Below are 23,160 nucleotides of genomic sequence, written 5' to 3'. Positions count from 1 at the left end.
CCTCCTGCCTATGATCTCCAGTCTTTCAAACGCAGTGTGTCCAGGCATCTCAAAATGATCGGATCTTGAATTTGGCTCTCTATTGTACTTTGTTTTTCTCTTGGAGGGAACTGTTACTGCGGGCTCATGGCCTTTGGTTCCTTCTTCCTCGCATAAAAAAAAAAAAAAAAAAAAAAAAAAAGGTTAAAGCTATTCCTGGCTACGTAATCTGACCCGTGATGAGGTAGTCAGTTGTAACAGTCTTTATTACTATAATGTGCACTGAGTTGGCAGCTTATATGTTCAGGTCACGTACACAGTAAAGAAATGTATATTATCCAACATCCTGAAAAGACACTCCCCTTTTTTAAACAACACAGTAAAGTGAATGATAAAATTTCCCATGTGCACTGCAAGGTAAATATGTATATGCCAATACTAATACCCGTGCTGCGATGTATACTTTACTTGTGTATCGTACTACTGATATTATAAAACTTCCAACTTGAAGTCAAACAACAAATGATCGCCTGGCCTCGGAGCTAAGACAGCAGGGCAAACCCTTCAATGATGCCACAGTGGGAGAAAGGGGGATGGACTCCTCCCTGAAACCTGAGCGTCTCAAATGTTGTTTTTAAGTTTTTTTCAAGATTTATCACACAACCATTGTCAAATTTCAGAAGGAGAGGCGCGGCTGGAAGGTGAAGAAAGTTCTCTATTTCGTATTATCTATCTATCTATCTATCTATATATAAAACATGTCAACGCAATGGCTTTTCATTGTCAGTGCCTCCACAAAGGATGGAGCATACTACAATAAACTAACCCTGTGGGGTCAAAGTGCATTACATGGAGGTCAGTAAGAGTTATGTTGGCCCCACACCCTACCAGTAAATATGTCAGCACCAGATGGTCAACAACACACGCCACTGACATATTACACACACACTACACGTCTGAATCACCTTCATATTGAGGATGTCTTTCTTGCCTATTCTTGTTCTGCCTAAATGATTTTATTCAACTAAGGAAGGATCTCTACTGGTCAGGGTTACATTTTGCCCTTACAGTTCGAAAAATCTCCCCTGAGCTGCTTAAAACTGTCTTGAGAGCGCGAGGATAAATAATGGTCATCGTACTGAAGGGTTTTAACTATGGCAATAACACTGGTCAGTGGCTGTATCTGGATAATCTACTTATACCTCTCCCACACGATTTTTTTTTTTTTTAAATCTATGGGGTGCCCTCTCGAACTGAAGGGATTAATATGTGATGAGACAAAACAAAAATTATCTCAATTTATCAGGTTGACAAACATCGACACTCATCATGACGCTAGAAATAATAATAATAATAATAATAATAATAGTAATCGTGTTCTAAATTGTCGACATAAAGCAGAATGGAGTGTTCGTTTTGGGGTGAAGGTCAAGAGTGGTTATCTATATATAGTAAAGTCTGTCCCTAACTCTCCTTACCTTTATATGGTCCGTCTCCCTCCCCCTCTCCTCCTTCAACCTGACAACTCATTACTTTAACGTTCCTTCCTCTTCTTGCCTCCTTCCTGCCCTCCTTCCTCTTCTTCCCTCCATCCTGGCCTCCTTCCTCTTCTTCCCTCCCTCCTTCCCCCCTTCCTCTACTTCCCTCCGTTTCTGATCTCTTCCTGACTTACCTTTCAACGTCATTTTGCTACCTTCCATTCCATTTTCCTTCTCTTTCTTCCATCCTTCCTTATTTCTTCCCCTCCCTTCCTTCTTCCTCTTCTTTCTTGCTTCCTTCTTTCCTCTCCTTTGTGCACGGTGAAGGTCAAGGGTGACTATCTATATACAGTAAAGGCTGCCCCTCGCTCTCCTTCCCTTTTACTTTATATAGCACGTCTCCCTTTCTCCTCATTAAGAACACCAACTTCTTACTTTCACCTCGTTCCTTCCTTCCTTCCTTTCCTTCCTTCACTGCCCTCCTTCCTTCGTATCTCTCCTTTTCCTTCGCCTTCCCTAACTCCATTCCTTCCTTCCATTTTTCATTGTCTTCCACCATAGCCTTCCCTCAGACTGCCTACTTTTCCTGGACTTCCTTCTTCCTTTTTTGTTCATTTCTTCCTTCTTTATTCTCCCTTCCTCCTTTCATACCCTCCCCTTCCCTCTTTCCTTTCCTGACCCCTCCCTGTTTTTCCTTTCTTTTCCTTCCCTTCCTGCCCCTCCCATTGAGTAAAGCAAAGTCTCTCCTTCCCTTCCCTTCCCTTCCCCTCACTTCCCTTTCAATTTTTTCCCTTCCCTCACACTCCGGTTTTCCTTCAAGCTCCTGCTTTGCTCTCTATTTCTTCATCTACGTTATTTCATCTCTATCTTCTCTCTCCAGTGTCCTTTAATTAATTTTTTCCATCTACATTACGTTCAACTCCATCTTCTTCCATCACCACCTTCTCTCTCTCTCTCTCTCTCTCTCTCTCAGATATTCCTTCACTCCCTTGATTGTCCATCCCCTAATCCCTCTGTTTTTATTTTCACTTCCTCCTTTTCTCCCTTCCTCATGCTTGTTCTCCCTCCCTCCCGATTTCGTGTTTTTCCTCTATTCCTCCTTCACCTCTTGTTCTCCCTACCCTCCTCTCTCTCTCTCTCTCTCTCTCTCTCTCTCTCTCTCGAAAACTTGTCTCCCTTCAGGCCATCGTTTTCCCCATCATCTATTTTTGTACGTCCACTTTCCATCAGAATATTCAGTCGTCCATCTTTTGTATTATTCTGACACACACACACACACACACACACACACACACACACACACACACACACACACACACACACACACACACACACACACACACACACACACACACACACACACACACACACACACACACACACACACACACACACACACACACACACACACACACACACACACACACACACACACACACACACACACACACACACACACACACACACACACACACACACACACACACACACACACACACACACACACACACACACACACACACACACACACACACACACACACACACACACACACACACACACACACACACACACACACACACACACACACACACACACACACACACACACACACACACACACACACACACACACCTCCATGCCCCTGTCTTGAACACTATCTTGTCAGCGTAAAACCGGTGCCGCGCCTTGCTGTATTTCAGTAACCAATATCTATTACGGTGTGAAATAGAAGTGAGTGACAAGCCTATCATGGCCCGGGTGCTGTGTGTGTGTGTGTGTGTGTGTGTGTGTGTGTGTGTGTGTGTGTGTGTGTGTGTGTGTGTGTGTGTGTGTGAGAGAGAGAGAGAAATACCGATACTCATGTTTTACTTATATGTATTTACTAAGGCACCAGACTAAAAAAGGCTGTTACTTATTGTTTCATTTATATATTTCATTAAATTACTTAGCCAGGCACAACACTACCACCACACCAAAAACGCTCAGTTATTTATCAAGTTTTATTTATTCATTTATTGATTTATATTACGGTATGCAGAGAAGAAGGAACCAGTTTGCCATTAAGATGCTGAGTGTAATGTTTTGTATCTCTCTCTCTCTCTCTCTCTCTCTCTCTCTCTCTCTCTCTCTCTCTCTCTCTCTCCCTCTAGCAGCATTACACGATTCAGAAGGCTCCAGCCACTGTAACAACCACGCCAGAAAATATAATGGCGAAGAGGTTTTACGAGTTGCGTGTATAAGGGAGCTGAGATTATAAATACCAACCCAGAGATCATGCGAGATGCCTTGGCTGCGAAGTGACTAGCTGTACAGGTGAAGGTGCGCTCGATATCTTAGACTTAAGGTAGTTTGTTAATATGGCCATGAAGGTGATAAGGGATGGCCGTGAGTTGGAGTGGGGGTAACGAGAGTGAGTAAAGGGACAACGTAAGCTTAAGACAGTTTGCGACTACGGCCATGGAGGTGATGTGGGATGCCCTGGGCGTGGAGTAGAGTGGAGTAGAGTGGAGTGGAGGTGGGTGTGTGTGTGTGAGTAACCAGACTAAAGGGAAATCGGCTGCCCAGACCGGACGCCGTGCTGGTTTTCACCGCCCTTTGTTGTGGTGCTGCCCGCCGGAATTCACTCTCTACCTCCGTACACACTCTTCACATGCACTCTATCAATAAGCGAAGCTGAGTAGTGTGCTGCTGACTGAAATTCTCTCTTATCTTTTTTACATAATCTTCAAATGATACAGATAGACAAACAGATAGACAGACGGATATACAGATAGACAGAGATAGAAATATAAATCTAAAACTGATGTTACCCGCCGTATTCTCTCTAGTTCTGTACACTGTCTACATGCATCCCACAGAAATGTAAACATAACCGGAATGTTGTCTCAGCCCACGCACACCTGCCCAGCCTAAAAGGGATTTAATCGCGGCTGTAACCCCTTCAATCAGATTATATTTTTTATAAACTTAATTCTTGGTATATTTAGTCAGTTTTCTTCACCTTAGGGAGAGAAACCAGGTCGTGAAGGGGTAACTAAATGGAGACTTACTTCCAGCCCTGTCCGTTTTGTCGCTTCTCCATGGATAACAAAGTCATACAGTATGCAGGTAACCAGATTAAAATAAAAATATAGATCATAGGGTTGAAGGGACTGTCTCTATATTATGAAGTCACTATAATAACGTCTTCAAGATTTCATTCTCGCTTCGCTTACGCTAAATGATTTTATAAAGCCTAGAGGAGATATTCCGTAACGTAAATTAAGCAGCCAAATGTTTCTCAATAAGTTCTTTGATACTATAATACCGGTAATGTTTGTTCATGTACCGGTATGTGTGCACAGCCTAGTGGGGAAAGTGGTGTTGGCTTTTCTCCAGGATCTGCCCTGCGTTGGGAATGCAGGGTCTTTATATACTGTAGTTACATTTTGCGACCAAAGTAAGACAGAAAGGTGTGTGTGTGTGTGTGTGTGTGTGTGTGTGTGTGTGTGTGTGTGTGTGTGTGTGTGTGTGTGTGTGTGTGTGTGTGTGTGTGTGTGTGTGTGTGTGTGTGTGTGTGTGTGTGTGTGTGTGTGTGTGTGTGTGTGTGTGTGTGTGTGTGTGTGTGTGTGTGTGTGTGTGTGTGTGTGTGTGTGTGTGTGTGTGTGTGTGTGTGTGTGTGTGTGTGTGTGTGTGTGTGTGTGTGTGTGTGTGTGTGTGTGTGTGTGTGTGTGTGTGTGTGTGTGTGTGTGTGTGTGTGTGTGTGTGTGTGTGTGTGTGTGTGTGTGTGTGTGTGTGTGTGTGTGTGTGTGTGTGTGTGTGTGAACCTTATCTCGGTCACGTCCTGTCACCTTTACCCCCACACCCACCCTCACTCTCCCTTTGTAACCTTCACTTATTTCGTTACTCTCTTACTCATAACTATCCTCTCTCACATATCACATGCACTCTCTCGCAGGAATACTATACCCTCATTCACACCTTTTAACTCTCTCTCTCTCTCTCTGTAATACTGTAGATGTCTTGAAAGAATAGACGAAAGCTCTGTACTGTACTCCATGTTCCTGTGTCCTAGCGAGTTATACCCAATATCATACTAATTTGTGATTTATTCCACACACACACACACACACACACACACACACACACACACACACACACACACACACACACACACACACATAAAGAGAGAGAGAGAGAGAGAGAGAGAGAAATACTACGCTAGGCAAAGCAATACTGGCCACCTCAGCACCTGCCACACCCACACAACACCCCCACTACCACTCCAATCATAATAACCCAGAGTACTTCATTAACCGTGATGGGGAGGGACTCCTTCATGTGGTGGCACTGATATTCCAGCGGTGCACCTGCCTGATAATACAAACATCCCTTAGCTACTTCCCTATCCCCCGAAAGACGGATGGTGGACGGCAGAAGGGGAACTGAAGCCTGAAGTCCACCGAGTTCACGTTCATAACAACTTCATTACCACATTACCAGGGGGCCGACTCTGCTCAGCTCAACCCTTTCAATCCGATTACGATTTTTATTCAACTTCGGCAGGACCTCTAGTAGTTAATGGAATTACTGAAGTTTAATAGTAAATGGGATTACTGAAGTTTAATAGTAAATGGGATTACTGAAGTTTAATAGTAAATGGGATTACTGAAGTTTAATAGTAAATAGGATTACTGAGGTCTAGTAGTAAATGGGATTACTGAAGTCTACTGTATATCTACCTCGTCCAGTTCAAAGTCTCTCTTAAGCTGAATAAAATCGTATGGAGGTTTAAAATAACGAAAATGGCATCCTCAAGTTGAAAGAGTTAAGTGGTTCTCTGCAATCTCTTCCTTAACAACCCATTTTCTACTTATGTAAGAGTTCTGGTTTTCTTATACGTCACGCCAACTAGGTAGACAACAAAAATATTTAAGCAACATTAAGATAACATTTAAGTGCAGCTAATACACAAACTCATTCGCTTTAATACCACGATATCTTCCTGTTTGTTTATTAAATCTTTATATGCGTGTCCATCTCTCAACGCATCTGATCCTTACCCTCGACACAGTATCTCTTCTTTCACACTACAAACAAATAATTTAGCTGTCATCAAACACCAAAGCATCTTCCCTTGAGAGAGAGAGAGAGAGAGAGAGAGAGAGAGAGAGAGAGAGAGAGACGATAATAACTCGCTACTTTTTATTTGACTTTCTAATACCAATGCATTTTAACCACACAAAATTACAGTGTCTCTACTGAAAGCTGCTTGGTCACATTTATTATCATCAACATTCCGACCCACTTCTTATCATCACTGAAGACCCCGAGAAATGTACAGCTGAATTCAAAAGTCAGAGGCCGCTAAAAAAAATAAATAAATACAGTAGATGGCACAATGTACAGGATATGACAACAGTTATGAACTAGTAAAATTATAGTACATCGACCAGAATGACCTCAAATAACCTCCACAGTGATCTGTAATATTACTTAAGCATTCCCTCCATACCAACAAAGGCTGACTGTTCAAGCCTCTACAGTATTAAGTTCTGAGCTCAACTGTGCGACTACCACCATCATCACAGCTTCCACCACCACCACCACTACCATCACCATCATCATCATCATCATTATCATCATCATCTGCCACCAACACCACCATAATCACCACAGCTACCACCACCACCACAGCCACAGCTACCTCAGTTATCTATAGACGTGAGTGGAAGATGCTGTGTACTTGCCAAATGTGAATGAGACCTATGCCGAGAGGAATACATATAAGTGTTAGGCTCCTATGGCTCACTTGGTTGAAGAGAAAAAATCATTTATCATTAACTGGAATGTAATAACATGTGTTTCTGACCACTGCAGTGATGGTATTAACACTTAAGCTCCTCTCTCTCTCTCTCTCTCTCTCTCTCTCTCCCTTCCCCAACTGAATAAAATCGTCTGTCGTTACCTGGCCTAGAATACCAGATTAGTTTCGACCGTGAATGTTCACTAGAAAGAGGGAAACATGTCATTAGTTGAGTGCCCTTCCGCCATGTCTTTTCGGTAGCACGAGCGAGGGAAACAGGATATCAGTAATTTTTCTTAAGTCAAAGGATTCTGTACTTCCTGAGATTATAACACTGCCAGTCACTATCCGTCGCCATTGTCAACTGCATTCAACACTTCATCAATACATATTTATCCAGTTTAAGGACAGATATATTTAGTTATTTATTTTTAATTTTTAGCCAATGGTCGTCTCTTTTGTAGTTCATTTTTAGCCAATATAGGTCTTTTTGTAGTTTTTTCCCGCGGATGGGTTGTCTGTGGCTTTTTCTTTTCTACTGTTGGTACCAGACTTATTATTATTTTTTTTTTTTTTAGGAGCCCCGCTGTAGTGAAGGGATTAATGGAGGCTTCAAGGCTATATCTAATCCTTTCAGTTTGAAAAGTCTACCCTAGGCTGAGTAAAATCGTCTGGAGTTAGCATGAACAAAACACCACACGATTTGATTCAGACTGAGAGAATTCCTACAATCAATACCTTTTCGACCTAGTGGGGTTGAAATAGTGTCTTCATTACCTTCCACCCTACAAGCTTAATAAAATCGTCTGAATGAACGGGAAAATTATAAAAATTTAAAGAAGTTATCGCACTGAAGGCTAAACTCATAAAAAAATAGTGACCAATAAAAGAGCAACGGAAGCCATACTGTACTTCTATTATTGCACAGTATTTTCATTGACTAACAGCTGTATGATAATTAGGTAGATGCCTATTCCAAATTATATTCTCTCTCTCTCTCTCTCTCTCTCTCTCTCTCTCTCTCTCTCTCTCTCTCACACACACACACACACACACACACACACACACACACACACACACACACACACACAATTTTACAACCTCTTTCACTGTACCGTAAAGACCCCAACTCCAACCCCTTACGGCTGTGTAAAGAGCGGAGATTAACGAGTGTTCACTTTCACACCCAGAAGGCAGAAAAGGTCAAAGGGAAATGGAAAAAATTATATCCACACACTAAAATACTGAATCATGTTTTTATTTATTATATTCTTGCTATCTCCGGACGATTTTCTTCAGATTACGATGCGTTTTTCGAACTAGAGGGGTTAGATACAGCCACTATTAACAACTTTGTATCCAGCGATTTCTTGTACCTTCAATAAAGTCGTCTGGAGATGGCAAGGATAAAGTAAAAGCACGTTATCGTATTAAAAGAGGTTAATGTAAACAGCTTCGGCCTGACTTGAACCCTCTGCAGTATGGGAATATAATTTTATCTTATACACTTACGTATCGCTGTAGTCGCTTCCTCACACTCCATTTCCGCACCAACACTCACCTGCGAAAAACAAATATACTTAGGAATGACCATCTTGTGCGAGTAAGGATTCAAAGTTCACGTGCCTGCAAAACTTTTCACTTCTAAAGTAACTTGAGAGAAGAAAACCAAAGTCAAGATCATCCATTTCCTGATGCCTAGAAACACTGCGTCTAATAAAGGAGGCCAGAGACGGTGAGAAAGACAAGTAATGAAAACTGTACCAGAATTTAGAAGAGTTGAATAGAGCCCGTAACAAGGCATACACATTTTATTTTGTATTCTCAGGACTTCCCGGATTCCAGTGCACTTTCTTTTTTTTTTTCAGATATAATTTCCGAATCACCCTTGAAAATTCTGAATACCAGCGTGTCTTAAGCACTAAAGTCATGCTAAAGCTACAGTTATATTTAGCTTACGGGAGGCAGCTGGGAGTGACAAGGCTAAATCTATAGCAAACTATCTTATATACCAAATGATCATAACGCATTTACTCTAGCCTCGCCAAGACCACTGACCCCCTTTAGCTCAGTTGATGGTTTAGTGTAGTCAGACTGGAGGATTTATTTAACTGGCAAGCAAGAAGGCACATTCTTACCTCATAACTAAAGCTCTTCGAATTCCATGCAACCAGGGCTCAGAATTCGATTGTAGGGAGTAGTAGTTCCATCAGATGAAAACATCCGCCCATATTAGCCTCCAACATGTCATATGCAATAATAATAATAATAATAAGGAAAATATTCTGGGGAGCTTTCTGAACCTAGGAGTACGGTATATGGTGCCTTATCAGTGGGTATATAAAGATCACAATTCACTGAATCAACAGGCAACGTGCCACATTTCGAGATAACACTTCCTCTCTCTCTCTCTCTCTCTCTCTCCTCAAGGATTACAATTCATCGCCATCATAATTACTATACAGACGCTTCGTGTAACTAAATCTCTCTCTCTCTCTCTCTCTCTCTCTCTCTCTCTCTCTCTCTCTCTCTCTCTCTCATAATGTCTACCTATTTATCTATCGAGCTTCTGAGATCAGAGGATAAATCTTCCCTTGCTGTCACCATTAAGGCCTCATCACTCCACAAGGATCATAAGGTCTGTGCCATCTATGTATCCGTCTGTGTCGCTCTCTCCCCCTACCCATGCATCGCCTAAAGACCTAACTGTACATCTCAAGGCCACATCATCCACCCCACCACACCACATGCCAACTAGTCTCTTCTTCTTCCTTCATAGTCTTTCCTGAACATGCCTTATTTCTTCATCAACGTATCTTATAACTGTGGTTTCTTAATTATCGATAAAGAAAGACACCTAATGCAAACTAAGGGCGTCGGATAAAAGTTGGTAAAATGATAGGGATGATGATGATGATGATGATGATGATGATAATAACTGAGTCCTGTTTAAAGAGATCAAAACTGGAGACTTTTTGTGTTCGCTGGTTTAGGTGACGATGATGATGATGAGATACGTATGGGGAGAGAGAGAGAGAGAGAGAGAGAGAGGCGTTATTAGCGAGCAACATAATACCCGGCAACCGGACACGCCCTTACTCATTATGTCCTAATTATAGACCCTCAGCGTAAACAAAACTCTCTCTCTCTCTCTCTCTCTCTCTCTCTCTCTCTCTCACCACTGTATATGAGTTAGAGTGAGCGAGATGGTCAGTAAGTGGGAATGAATAGGGTGTGTGTGTGTGTGTGTGTGTGTGTGTGTGTGTGTGTGTGTGTGTGTGTGTGTGTGTGTGTGTGTGTGTGTGTGTGTGTACAGTATCATGTCACCATAGGAGGCCTGGTAGAGTAATGTGGTATCAAGTGATGATGGTGGTGGTGATGTGGGTGGAGTGTTTGGGGGACACTCACTCTCTCTCTCTCTCTCTCTCTCTCTCTCTCTCCATCCAAACTACCAACTCCTTCAGTGATGATTTTCTCACGATTTAATTATGGTAGTTGAAGAGATACCTGAATTAGCGAGCAAGTTAACCACGGGAAAATTGTCACTCAGAATCATTTTTAAGTCGTTAGGATTTCTCTCTCCCGAACAAAACCAAGAGTTACCCTGTTTATCATTCTTAAATACATCTACACATTACAGCATCGATAGGACTTATAAATATGCATACGTCTAAACTATACTCTTTGTACTCCTAACTACAGTGTTAAAGAATGTTGATCTGTAACACTAGATTAACACTAGGATATGGTGCTAGTCACGAAGAAGTTATGAAAAGGATGTAGTGCCGTGAGTTTTTTGTCACCGGGCTGCGTGAAATAAGTAGGAAAGGACGAAAATCTGGGAAAGTTACACGTTTTCATAAGTCACATATTGTACCCTGCAACGCGAGTACAGCGAATCAACTGCGTCAACAGAGAGAATGAGCAGGGCCGTGGTTGTCATGGCGACGCAACTCTCCCAAAGGGCAATTATACACTCATTATTCACTGCCACTAGCATACATGAGACGCACAAACACTCACAACAAGCCACCCTCACTAACGACATGTGTACAGAGCATGGATATTTTCATCATTAACATCGGCAGCTACACCAAGCAAAAACATCCTCTTTTATCATCATTTACATCTGCGGTTACGCCATGTCACCATCAATATCGTCCTCATTATCATCATTTACGCTCCAGGTACACCGTGCAGGACTACCACCACCATCATCATCATCATAGTGCTATTCTGGATAAGAAGGGTCGTAAACAGGAGCAAGTAAAAGCACGTAAATGTCGCGGAGCTTTCAACAGAGCGCCGAGTATAAAAGCGTCCTAGCTTCATCTACTCCCCAATCAAGCCTTCCTAATTGCTAATAAACATTCATCGATACATATTCAGGAATTGAGCTACACCATCATTCACCAGACAACGTAACCTTCAAATTTTGTAAACTAAGAACTAAAGAACCTTCAAATTTTGTAAGTTAAGAACTAAAGAATAACATCAACATCAGTCACCCACTACTCAAGACATCAAAATTCATGTATAACTTGATACACAAAACCATCATATTTATTCCCGTCGGATAAGGAAGCTCCCAACACCTTTTCCTTGCCAGTTTAATTCTACAAGTGCCGTGTTAATAATTACTTGCAGTTTACATATGCAATCCAAGTCGATAATACAAAAGAATAAATACAAGAGACTATTAAGGTGTAATATGCAAAATAAATCGCAAAGAAAGAGGTATTAGTGAGCTCCGTATGAGAATACAGGCCGGAGGGTTAAAGGAAATAAACCAGCAAGATACAGCTTCGTGGCACTGGATGGTGACAAATGGACGACGGATACAGTGACTGTCATGTGATAAGGTGACTGATTGTGGCGATACGAGAGAAGTGTCGGATGATGGACACACCCCTCTGTGCCACAGACCCTTCAGCTTATATGACCCAGACACAGAAATAACAACACTTCTAAGCTTTCGTATATAAACGGATAATATTTCAAGCAATCTAAGTGACATCCAATTATTTAGATAAGGTTTTTTCTGCTTTTCTTCAGATGTAAACAACCTTCAGATAAGACTGATGATACTGCGGTTTCTTGTTTCACCTTAATCTGGACAAGATTTTCGTCCTGTCGCATCTCACATCATGCAGCTCCGTGCCAGAAAAAGCCAGTGCTACGGCTCTACATTCTTCCATAGCACTTCATCGTGACTAACCTTATTCTAATGTTAGTATGCATTATAACTGAGCATTCAGGAAGGAGAGATGACAATTTTAGACCAAGTTATAGTGAAAAGATCACAGTTGGTTAAATAGTATCGAGGTATATGGACATTCTGGCAGTTTTACCACATGAAAGAAGTCTCACCAGTCAGAGAGAGAGAGAGAGAGAGATTAACCGAAGCCACACCAAAATTACTAGACCCTGACGGTAAAAGTTATGAAGTCACTGAGAGCGTGTGTGACCCATCCCTCCATCACGGCCATCGCGTGTCATGAGCATATGGGACTCCCCATGAGAGAGAGAGAGAGAGAGAGAGAATGCTTCTAATCTCTCTCTCTCTCTCTCCGTTAGTGTGTGTGTGTGTGTGTGTGTGTGTGTGTGTGTGTGTAACCTCGTAACAGGCAGAGGGGAACATAGGGGGAGAGGGAATGATCAATATGACACACCCTCTTACGTTATGGACAGGAAATTGAAAGGAAGGCAGGCTGGTTGGTAGGACGATAGGCAGGCAGGCAAGCAGGATGGCTGGCAGGCAGGTAGGAATGGAGATGGAATGGCTGGCTGAATAACTGGAAGGCAGGCAGGCAGGCAGAAAGCAGACAGGCAGGCAGGCAGGTAGGAAGGCATGCAGGCAGGTAGGTAGGCAGGCAGGGAAGTAGGTAGGTAAATAGGCTGATACGTATGTACAGACTGACAGATGGGTCGGTAAGTTGAGAGAGAGAGAGAGAGAGAGAGAGAGAGAGAGAGAGAGATGCCGTATGCTTAGACACAGCTACTTGACTTGTGGATCAAAACAAGGAACAAAAGCCTCAAGTCCACTCTCTCGCTCTGTTTCCTGTGCCTGAGAAGTTATCAGAGCTTTCTAGGCTACCATTTCGCCCGCCTGTGCTTCAGATTCATAGCTGTAATATTACCTAGATCAATGTACAGCTTTTCTAGGATGGACCTAGTGTTTGGTGTAGAAAACATACCATAACATTTACACGTATCTTGGAAGAACATACTTAGGAAGAACAACGTGGTGTTTATTATCTGCTAACGATTACGAAAGTACAAGATGCTACATAGATCAGAGTCGTAAATTTCTTACATCAACAGTTTCTTTTTTTATCTGTTTATTTTTCTTCCTTACGAAAACACACCTCGCTAACTTTATATAAGAAAATCTAAGCACTAAACATTCTTATCTCTGCAGATGATACTATTTGCTTACGGAACACGGGGTTCGTGATGCACTTCGCTTACTGTAAAAGATGTAACTGCAAATGAGCATTGTGTGTGTGTGTGTGTGTGTGTGTGTGTGTGTGTGTGTGTGTGTGTGTGTGTGTGTGTGTGTGTGTGTGTGTGTGTACTTGTCATAGGATACACTGTGAAATTAATGATATAATTATAAAACAGACAAAACTTGAAGACAATTTCTAATATACGAGCACTCTAATGAATCGGATTTATGTATAATGGCTAGTGTGAGTGGGCGCTTGTGATAAAAGTGAGCGAATGAAGAGCTAAGCCTGATGAGATAACACTGTGAAAATACTAAAAGGAAATACTGTAGTTTATATTCGTCTTTCTTTTCCTTCTTTTTTTTTTTTAATTCATGATAGTGTAGTGAATGCTTGTGGTAATAAAACTGAGGGATTAATTAGGCTTGATAAGAAACGCTGTGAAATTAATATGAGTAAGTGCAGAAGGGAGTACAGAAGACAGTTTCAATTTTTGTTCATTCCTTTTGTCAATTTTTTTTTTTTTCCTTCCTCGAGGATTACAAGAACAATTTAAACTTTGCCCCAAGGAAGAGTAGATTGGCCAGATGACCTGACGAGCGTCGACATTAATACCCCAGGCCCCTCCCCTCCCCGGAAATACCTTCATAATGACAATAATAGCAAGGGATGTTCGTCTGCTGCACTGCCATTTCTAAGCATAACATTTACTTCCATCGGGTATTTTTCAATCGCTGATCAAAACCTGCCGTGAAGTTAACCCTGGATCTAAAGTAGGCCAGATTTAACGTTTTTCACTGCGATGCGTCTCCCCTAAAATCAAAATAATAATAATAATAATAATAAAAATCACACGACTTACAAAACAAAGCTACGTTTCTATACTGAAAAGGTTAATGAATGACTCTCTCCCAAGCTTTGAAACTCGTCTACCCGTTGTCTGTGCCTTGTATCGTGCCACTTCCCCCTTGGTCCCCCATGGCCTATCGTATTGCAACTGTGGCGGTGTAAGAATTGGATGGATATGCAAGGGGTGTGGCAGTGGGAGAGAAAGTAAGGGATATGGAGGATTCAAGTGAGGGATGGGTAATCAACTGTGTGTGTGGGGAGGAGGAGGAGGAAAGCTTAAAATAAAAATAAAAAGCATGAAAGGATGGGGAGGTGTGGCTGTAGCGAAAATAGACTATTGGGTGGGTAACAGCGTGTGGGGGTGAGGGGAAGGAGAGGATGGTTACAACTGTTGCGGTGTGTTTAGAGTGGGTGGATGGTAAGGGGGTGTGGCGAACAAGGAGAGTATGGGGGTGGAAGGGAACTGACTGAGAGGTGAATGAGAAAGGGCAGGTATGTGGGCGTGGGTGGCGGGGGAGGAGGGTAGAAGAGAAGGGAGAAGAGGGGTTACAACCGCTGAGTGTTTAGATGGGGAGGGGGCCTGGTCGCGACGAGGGGAGAGAGCATGGGGGTGGAGATTGTTTGAGAGATGGTTAAGTGAGGAAAAGTGGTAAGGAGAAAATAACTGTGGGAAAAAAAGATTATGGAGTGGGTGCATTAGTCAGGGGGTTTGGCTGCAACGGAGAGAGAGAGAGAGAGAGAGAGAGAGAGAGGGGGGGAAAGAATGTGTGTGTGTGTGTGTGTGTGTGTGTGTGTGTGTGTGTGTGTGTGTGTGTGTGTGTGTGTGTGTGTGTGTGTGTGTGTGTGTGTGTGTGTGTGTGTGTGTGCGTGCGCGCGTGCGCTGTGCACAGGGTGTGGAGGAGAATCGAGTTAAGGGAGGGTGACAGTGGAGGAGGGAGGGCGGACGTGAAGAGATGAGGGAGAGGGGGATGGTAGGGGGGGTACAGGTGCATGTGTGGACCCGGATGCTGTTGTCCAGGTGTTAGCCAGGCTCCAGCTCTCTCCTCTAACTACACCAGGACACAAAGGCCCCTATTAACATGGCTTTACAGGAGAAACAGCCACGTCCTCCTTACTAGCTTTTCTTATCTCCTATTAGACATACATGGCTGTAGGAGAATCACTGCCACTTCTTCCTTACTAGCGTTTAACATGGCCTTACGAGAGACCACTGCCACCTCTTCTACCCTTCCCATTAACACAGCCTCAGGATAGCACGCGCCTCATCTACCAAAAATTCATACAAAAAGAAAGACTACGCGAAAACCGTCATTCACAGTCCACGTATCGTCAAACTCAGCATGGCAGGTTTCTTTCTTATTTTCTGTATGGTTTCTTTTTTCTTTTTTCTTTTTTTCTTTTTTTTTTAATAGTGACCTAGAGATAGATTGTCGCGGAGGGAAGCATGCACAACACTACCCCGATAAGTGAATTATTATTGCATCATGGAAATAATAATACCTCTCTCTCTCTCTCTCTCTCTCTCTCTCTCTCTCACACACACACACACACACACACACACACACACACACACACACACACACACACACACACACACACACACACACACACACACTGATCGGAAATAACACTAGCGAGGTTTTACAATAATGACACTAAATTTATCTGGGTGTGATAAGTTCAATGTTTCTCTTGCTAGGCGCTTTCCTCTTCCTGTTCCTCCTTCTGAATCCTATCCATGTCACACGAAGGGTAAATGGTTAGACCTAGGATGATGATGATGATGATGATGATGATGTTATGGGCACTGGTCTTCTTAACACCCCCAGCATCCTGAAGACATAATCATCATCATATTAGGCCTCACACACTAAGAATAAGTCAAGCCTCCCCGTAGCATCAGGGAGGAGTGATTGAGACAGGTGGGATGACGTCACGGGTGCGCATGCCACTCCCTCAGACTCACCCAGTTAGTCACAGGGAAGGGGCGTATGCAAAACTGGGGGAAGGGGGGGACGAGGTAAACATCCTTTGCCCCAAATACTAGGAACAACAGAGGGAAGGAGAGGAACGGACTATCATGTTACTACAAATAAGCTTGGCAGGATTACTTGTATTAATAAATAAACAGAATAAAAAAGGCGTATCGCGGCAAGGAAAAAACAAAACAATGTACTGAAAGGGTTAAAGAATAATGTTTCAAAAACACACAAAAGCGTGATGAATTTCTACATGAAATACTCCCATGGCAGCAAGAATCTAACAGAAAAAAATGCCATCTTCGATAGGAGGCAACATACACGCCACGCAAACCCAACTCATTACTTACTGGGAAATAAGATTACGATGATGATTCAGAACTCTAATATTATGACATGCAGTTGTCCCTCCGACTTCTAAAAGCTCTCAGCTGAATAGTCCGACTTTCACTGGAGCTGAACAAATGAGTTGTCCCGACCATGTGAGAGTCAAAAGTAAGAACATTCAGACTCCTGTAACTCAGTCTGTTAAAAAAAAATCATTCACCATTAACCTGTCACCGATACTAGAGTAGACCAGATCATAAAAGAGTTACCTAACCAAAATTCACAGGCATTTCCACATCACTGAAACGGGATTATTTTATTTAACACAGCAGCATCGGAAATGGGATCAAAATTCAATTGGCTTTGGAGATTTCGAAACATCTCTTCCTCGGCAATTTATTCTGCACAGTACATCTCATTATTCTCTTGGATACATGAAGGAGAAGATCAAGATGTAATAGGCATAATAAATCGCAAAGACAAGGGTAATACGGTCTTCTATGGCGTCGGAAACAGTTATGTAACTTCCCGTTCCTTGTTATGTAATTAATTCCCCATTACTACCGTTACGGACGTTGCTTGCCATCACTGTATCGAAAAATCTACAAAATCAATGATGCCGAGCTCTCTAGTCATGATGCTCGCATTAACTTCCGATACGGCTCCTGTTTACGTGATTTGAGAGGTTGTTGTTGTTGTTGCCCTACGTTCATCAAAAGTGTGAACCCCGTATACTGCAGGCTTAAGTTGCCCTTCTCCGACAGTCTACTATCCTCCATTCAGGGGATAAGAAAGCTGAAGGACGTTTGTATAACCATGCATTTGAGCCGCCCAGTTATATCGGTGCCACCGTGAAGGGGTTACTCTCCAGCACTAAGCTGAGCGTAGATGTCCATTCTTCTCTGACACGCGATACAAGAGCAGTAACACGTAACATAACACCATTTACAGCCTCAACCATCACTCATATCATTATTCTCTGCCACATCACTCACATCATTACTGTATTCTCTGCCTCACAACTAGCCTACATCACACCATTCACCACAGCACTCACTTCCCCGCTGTCACCGCCATACTCAGCACCATTCACTGCCTCACACTCATTTTATAATTCACTTCCCAATAACCATATCATTCACCACTTCTCACTTCCTCGCACACCACCATCATGCTCAATTCACTGCCTAACACTCAGTCATTTCACCATTCATTTCCTAATACCCATATCACACCATTCACTTCCTCTCCATCACCCATCACACCACACACTTCTTAAATACACTAGCAACTCACTACCTTACCATACAGGCCACTACCTAACCACATCACTCATTACGTAGTGAGGGACCATGTGGTATGATCAGTAATGGTGAAGCACTGAGTGGTGTGGTGTGGTGAGGTAGTGAGTGGTTTGGTGTAGGGAGCCTGTGAGTTAAGTAGTGTGGTAAGGCTGTGAGTGGTGTAGTGTGGTTAGGCTATGAGAGATGTATGTTGAGGCAGCGAGTGGCCTGGTTTGGAGAGGTTGTGATTGGTGTGGTATGGTGGGGCAGAAAGTGGTGTGGTGTCTTCAAGCAGATAGTGATAAGATGTGGTGTATTCAGGCAGATTGTGGTGTGATGTGGAGAGGTAGTGAGTGGTATATAATAGTGAGACAGTGAGTGACTGGTGTGGTGACGGAGTAAGTGATGTGGTGTGGGGAGGTACTGAGTGGTGTGGTGTGGTGTGATAAGGCAGTGATTACATGCACTGTTTATCCATCTCTACCCAGATCTTTACCTCATTAACCGTAGGTAGGCCTAAACCACCTAATAAAGAAATTGCCAGGTATGTGTACTAATGAGACACAGGTGGATAATTAGGGTTACGGGTGGGAGAGAAAGCAAGGGCCTATAGGATGGGTGGGGGTGCAGGGGATGAGGTGGGGTAGACTAGAGTGGGAGTTCGTAGGTAAGGACAGGTAGGGAGGTGGGGGGATGAGGTAAGACTGAGGAGCAAATGGGATGAGGTGGACCTGTCTCAAGGGATGGAATGGGATGGGGGAAATGGGGTGGGTAAAGACTTGGGAGGTGGGGTGGGGTCAGGGCATCTGTAAGGAGAGGGGGGGCTGGGATGGGACAGATGGAGAAGGATGGGGTGGAACAGGGTGGAGAAGGGCGAGGTGGAATAATAGAGGATGAGGATGGGGTGGAGTTATGGCTCCTGTAAGCAGGAAGAGGAGGAGGAGGAGGTGGATGGCATGAGGAACAGTAGATACAACTGGCGTGGGGCAGAGACTTGATGAGAGCACAACTGAGATGGGATGAGGGTGGGGCTGAGAGGTTCGGGAGGGGGATGCCAGTGGGCTAAAGTCACAAGCAGGGAGTTATCATCAGCATCAGGAGCCTTGATTTTCATTGCTCTGTATGTCTACCATACCACAGTAATCCTACCAGACCCTGCAGCCCATTGGGATCATGTCCAGATAAGAAAGAGGTCATGACAACAATACCCATATGACCCCTAGGCACAAGTCGTACGCAAAACCAACAGAACAGGAGCTCTTTTCAAGGAGTATTTTCTCATGAGTTAAGAAGACTTTCTAGCATTTCCTTAGCTACCAGTTAGTTTTTGCATACCATTTGGCATGTTAGTATTCTCTTGCTTATGCTAACTATGCTCATAAAAAAATCTCTATAAATAAATAAAGAGCTAATAATTCAACTGTTATTGATACAGAAGATGTGCCAGGGAGCCTCCAAAATCCATTAAGATATGTCCCACAGTATCTTCCATAAAAACAGTATTCAATAGGATTCCAATACTGTACAGTATATTACTCTAGATGTCTGTCATTCTTCACTGGTTTCTTGGAGATGCTCTTTGGGAGATACCGGTACGGTTTTTGCTGGTTTCAAGTCTCTGTTTCTTTAATCTTTATAAAACAATATTCAGACTGTCTCAGAACATCATTAATGGTCTGACAAAATCAGTTACCGTATATATAACAGTGTACCAAGGGATGATATCAGTAGTCATGGTTTTACACCTCATATGGTAGGTTTCATAACATTTCAACCTCTGGTCTGTGATTCACAAATGAGGAATTCCCTGTCACGCAGAGAGAGAGAGAGAGAGAGAGTTGCACACCACTTTGCTTGTCCTTGAAAACAAATGACAAATTGTCACATGCTGTTTTGTGAATCTCTGTCCTGATAGGCTGCCATCTTTTTTCTCATTGTTCTTATTAAAAGGGGCAAGAAAGGGATGATGTAATGCTTTCATGTGTTAATATCCTTTAGCTACTAAGAACTTATTGAGACTGTTGCACTAGATTGATGTAGAAACAAGAAATGCACAAGCAGTGTCTGCTAGAGAAGACATGACAGTATAGTGCAAAATAAGTCCAAAGAACAACTGAGACTAAGGCGGCAGAGAAAACTTACAAGGTGGTGCTTACTCCTTCAATTTGATGATGTATCTTCATTGCATTCTTACTATCTTCAGACTATGAATGTTGGATTATGAGACTTTTTTTTTAACTGGACAGGTTTAGTAAAGCCTTCATTAACCCCTTCTTACCAAGGGGATCTTTAAGTTTAATAAAACACATAAAAATACAAAAGACATAGGCCTAACTGGATTGAAAGGTTTAATGGTAATGCCATAAAATATTGGCCATAAGAACCTCCCAAATGACCAATAATAGCTACTGTTAACCACACCACCAGACTTCCCCTGGTGCCACACTGTCACAACCTCCAGGAAAAAATAAAAAAGATAAAAAGCCCCTCGACCCATTCAATCAGAGCAAGTTATATATTTCACTTTACTCCTACTATCTCTGCACAATTTTATGCAGCTTATGATAGACTCTTTGAGCTGAAGAGGTTATGTACAGCCTTTAAATAACCTGTTCACTACCTAATGGCCCTCCAACAACTAAAAATAATTATCTCACAGCAATATGAATAAAATGTGAAAATATGGCACTAGGTTGTATTGGATAATTCCAACAAGCCACCTTCAGCAGCATAAGAAGCAAGCTGTCTGCCTGGCATCACTGTCACCCTGGACAACTACAGTACTACAGAGAAAATGTGATGATAAGCAGCCTTAAAGGATTCACCTGAACATCAATACAAGTGAAGCTCCATAAAGATCATTCAATACCATAAACTAACTCCAGATCAATTAACCCACAAACCAACTAGCTACCGGTCAGTTAATTTCTGTTAGCTATGCTGAGTAACCCAGTCAAATATTGTATCCTCTTTCAAATTAACCCTTAAAATGTTGGGGAACAACGAACCATATTTTTCTTTTTACTCTGCCTACAGTGCTTAATGCCAGATTATTTTACCTGCCACTGGGAAACTTGTCAAGGTGTGAGGGTTAAGAAGCTATCATTATGTAACCCTTAAACCTCTGGGGATTACATCTATTATTTGTAAATGTAACATCTATTCTGGGTAAATGTACAGTTTAGTTTAAGGAACAGAGAGACCTTACCAGTTCACTTCTTATTATGGTATTACAGTATACTTTCCATATTTTTTTATGATAATTTTTATGGCAGTAACACACATGCAAGCATGTTGGAGCCTTTATAAATAATACCTGGTAAACTATTGTTTCATGATAATTTCTTTCCTTGTTGTTTTCATTTACGTTTTGTTTTCCCGGCATCTCGTTCCTTGAACGCAATGGCGGACACTTACGGTCCTAAAAGCTATACAACTTTACCAAAATTCATTTGGTTTTCCATTTCGGTGCATTTAGCTAAGTTACCACTGGCTAGGTTAGGTTAGGTTTGGTCAGACTGGTTGAGTTAGGTTATTTTTGGTTAGGTTAGGATAATTTTTTAGGGTTAAGTTAGTCTAGTTTATGAATACATAAGCTTAGGCTAGTACAGCTTTAATAACAAATTTTGGTTGATTTGAGTAGTTTTTAGAAAGTCTGCCATTACACTTAAAAAACAAACACAAGTGACTTGGAATGGACACTGATATAAACAACAGGGAAAGAAAATTAGCAGTAAACAATTATTTCACATCACAAAAATTATTACAAAAATATAAATGATTTCCTGTATACCAGGAAACCATTTAGTACACTGGGTGGTAACCATATAACCAAACTATCACACATGGTGGTTTAGTGGGTAATTAAAGCGTTCCGATTGGATTGAGCCTGTGTAGGTTTATATCCAAGGAATGATTGGGGATTATTGCTCATGTAATGCCACTTAAAGATGAGTGAGGCTGGTAACTCTCATCTTAAATGTCAGGACCAACTTGTCTGGCCCCTGCCTCCTACACTCCTCATGGGGCAGCATAGGACTGGATGATGGATGGATGGATAGAAAACCAGGGAAAATGGGAAGTACACTGGTAAGGTATGTCTGCTGCTCAAATTAAGTTGTATGTTTACCACAATTTGCTCAGGATAAACTTCCCAAAGTCTAATTGTTGAACTACTAATGACACTCCATATCTATGGATACTGTACTTCATATCTGCCAATGTTCTCCATATACTGTACAGTACTACACAATGCTAATACCATCTGAAAGTATGAAACTCAGTACCTTTCAGGAGGCAGAAAATATCTGAGCTATTCTGTTCTGCCTACTGCCAGATAATATTTCTGTATTCCTCTTAGGAGTAGCTCAACATTCCCCAAGGAATTTACTTGGTCTCCATTAGCCTTTCACTAATGGAAGTATATAATATTAATTGGCTAGTGCCCGATGATTTTGTTAAACTGACTCGTATTTCATCCACTATTTACCATATAAGGCTTTGCATTTGCACATTAGTTAATAACAAGCCTCACTATCAGTAAGGAAGTTTTTCACTTCCGTAGTCAATCACCACCTTAAACTGCTTACATGTGATAGGGTATACAGAATACCTGCTGTGAATCATACCTTAAACACAACCCGAATAGTACAGTTTCTGCTGAACGACCAGAAAATCAAGACTGCCCTTAACCCTTTAACAATAACCCCAGCCACAATTACCAGAATCAGCAGAGCATAGCCTTTTATGTGTTACAGGTATTATGTATACTCCTACTACCTGATCATACACACCAGAGAGGCTGTATGAAATTATGAGAGGGTAAGAAGAACTTTTATAATGAAGGCGAGGGTGCTACTGCCCATCTTTGTTGTCAGTGAAAACGTAAACAAATAAGGTCACTCTGACAGTTCAACCTACCTCATAGCTCGTCTCGTCCACCTTCTTCTCTCTGGCAGCCATCCTGGTTATATATTTACTGTGGAGCCACACACGCTTATACTATATAACAGACATGAAGATTTATTT

The 23,160-nt window shown here is 42.1% G+C and overlaps 1 protein-coding gene across 1 annotated transcript in view; it reads right to left on the bottom strand.

Annotated features, from left to right (window-relative positions):
- The window catches only part of LOC145418100 (E3 ubiquitin-protein ligase TRIM37-like), a 76,709-nt gene extending 53,615 nt beyond the window's left edge, over window positions 1-23,094 (bottom strand). The window contains exon 1 of the mRNA XM_080286633.1: window positions 23,053-23,094. Within this exon, the coding sequence (XP_080142759.1) occupies window positions 23,053-23,094 (42 nt within the window). The remainder of the gene's footprint in view (window positions 1-23,052) is intronic.
- Between the last annotated feature and the right edge of the window lie 66 nt (window positions 23,095-23,160).

Source organism: Coenobita brevimanus, chromosome 14 (genome assembly GCF_032717465.1).
Source record: "Coenobita brevimanus isolate Jiangsu-jjx chromosome 14, ASM3271746v2, whole genome shotgun sequence".
In the NCBI taxonomy this organism is placed as follows: Eukaryota; Metazoa; Arthropoda; class Malacostraca; order Decapoda; family Coenobitidae; genus Coenobita; species Coenobita brevimanus.
This window is presented reverse-complemented; position numbering and strand designations above follow the sequence as displayed.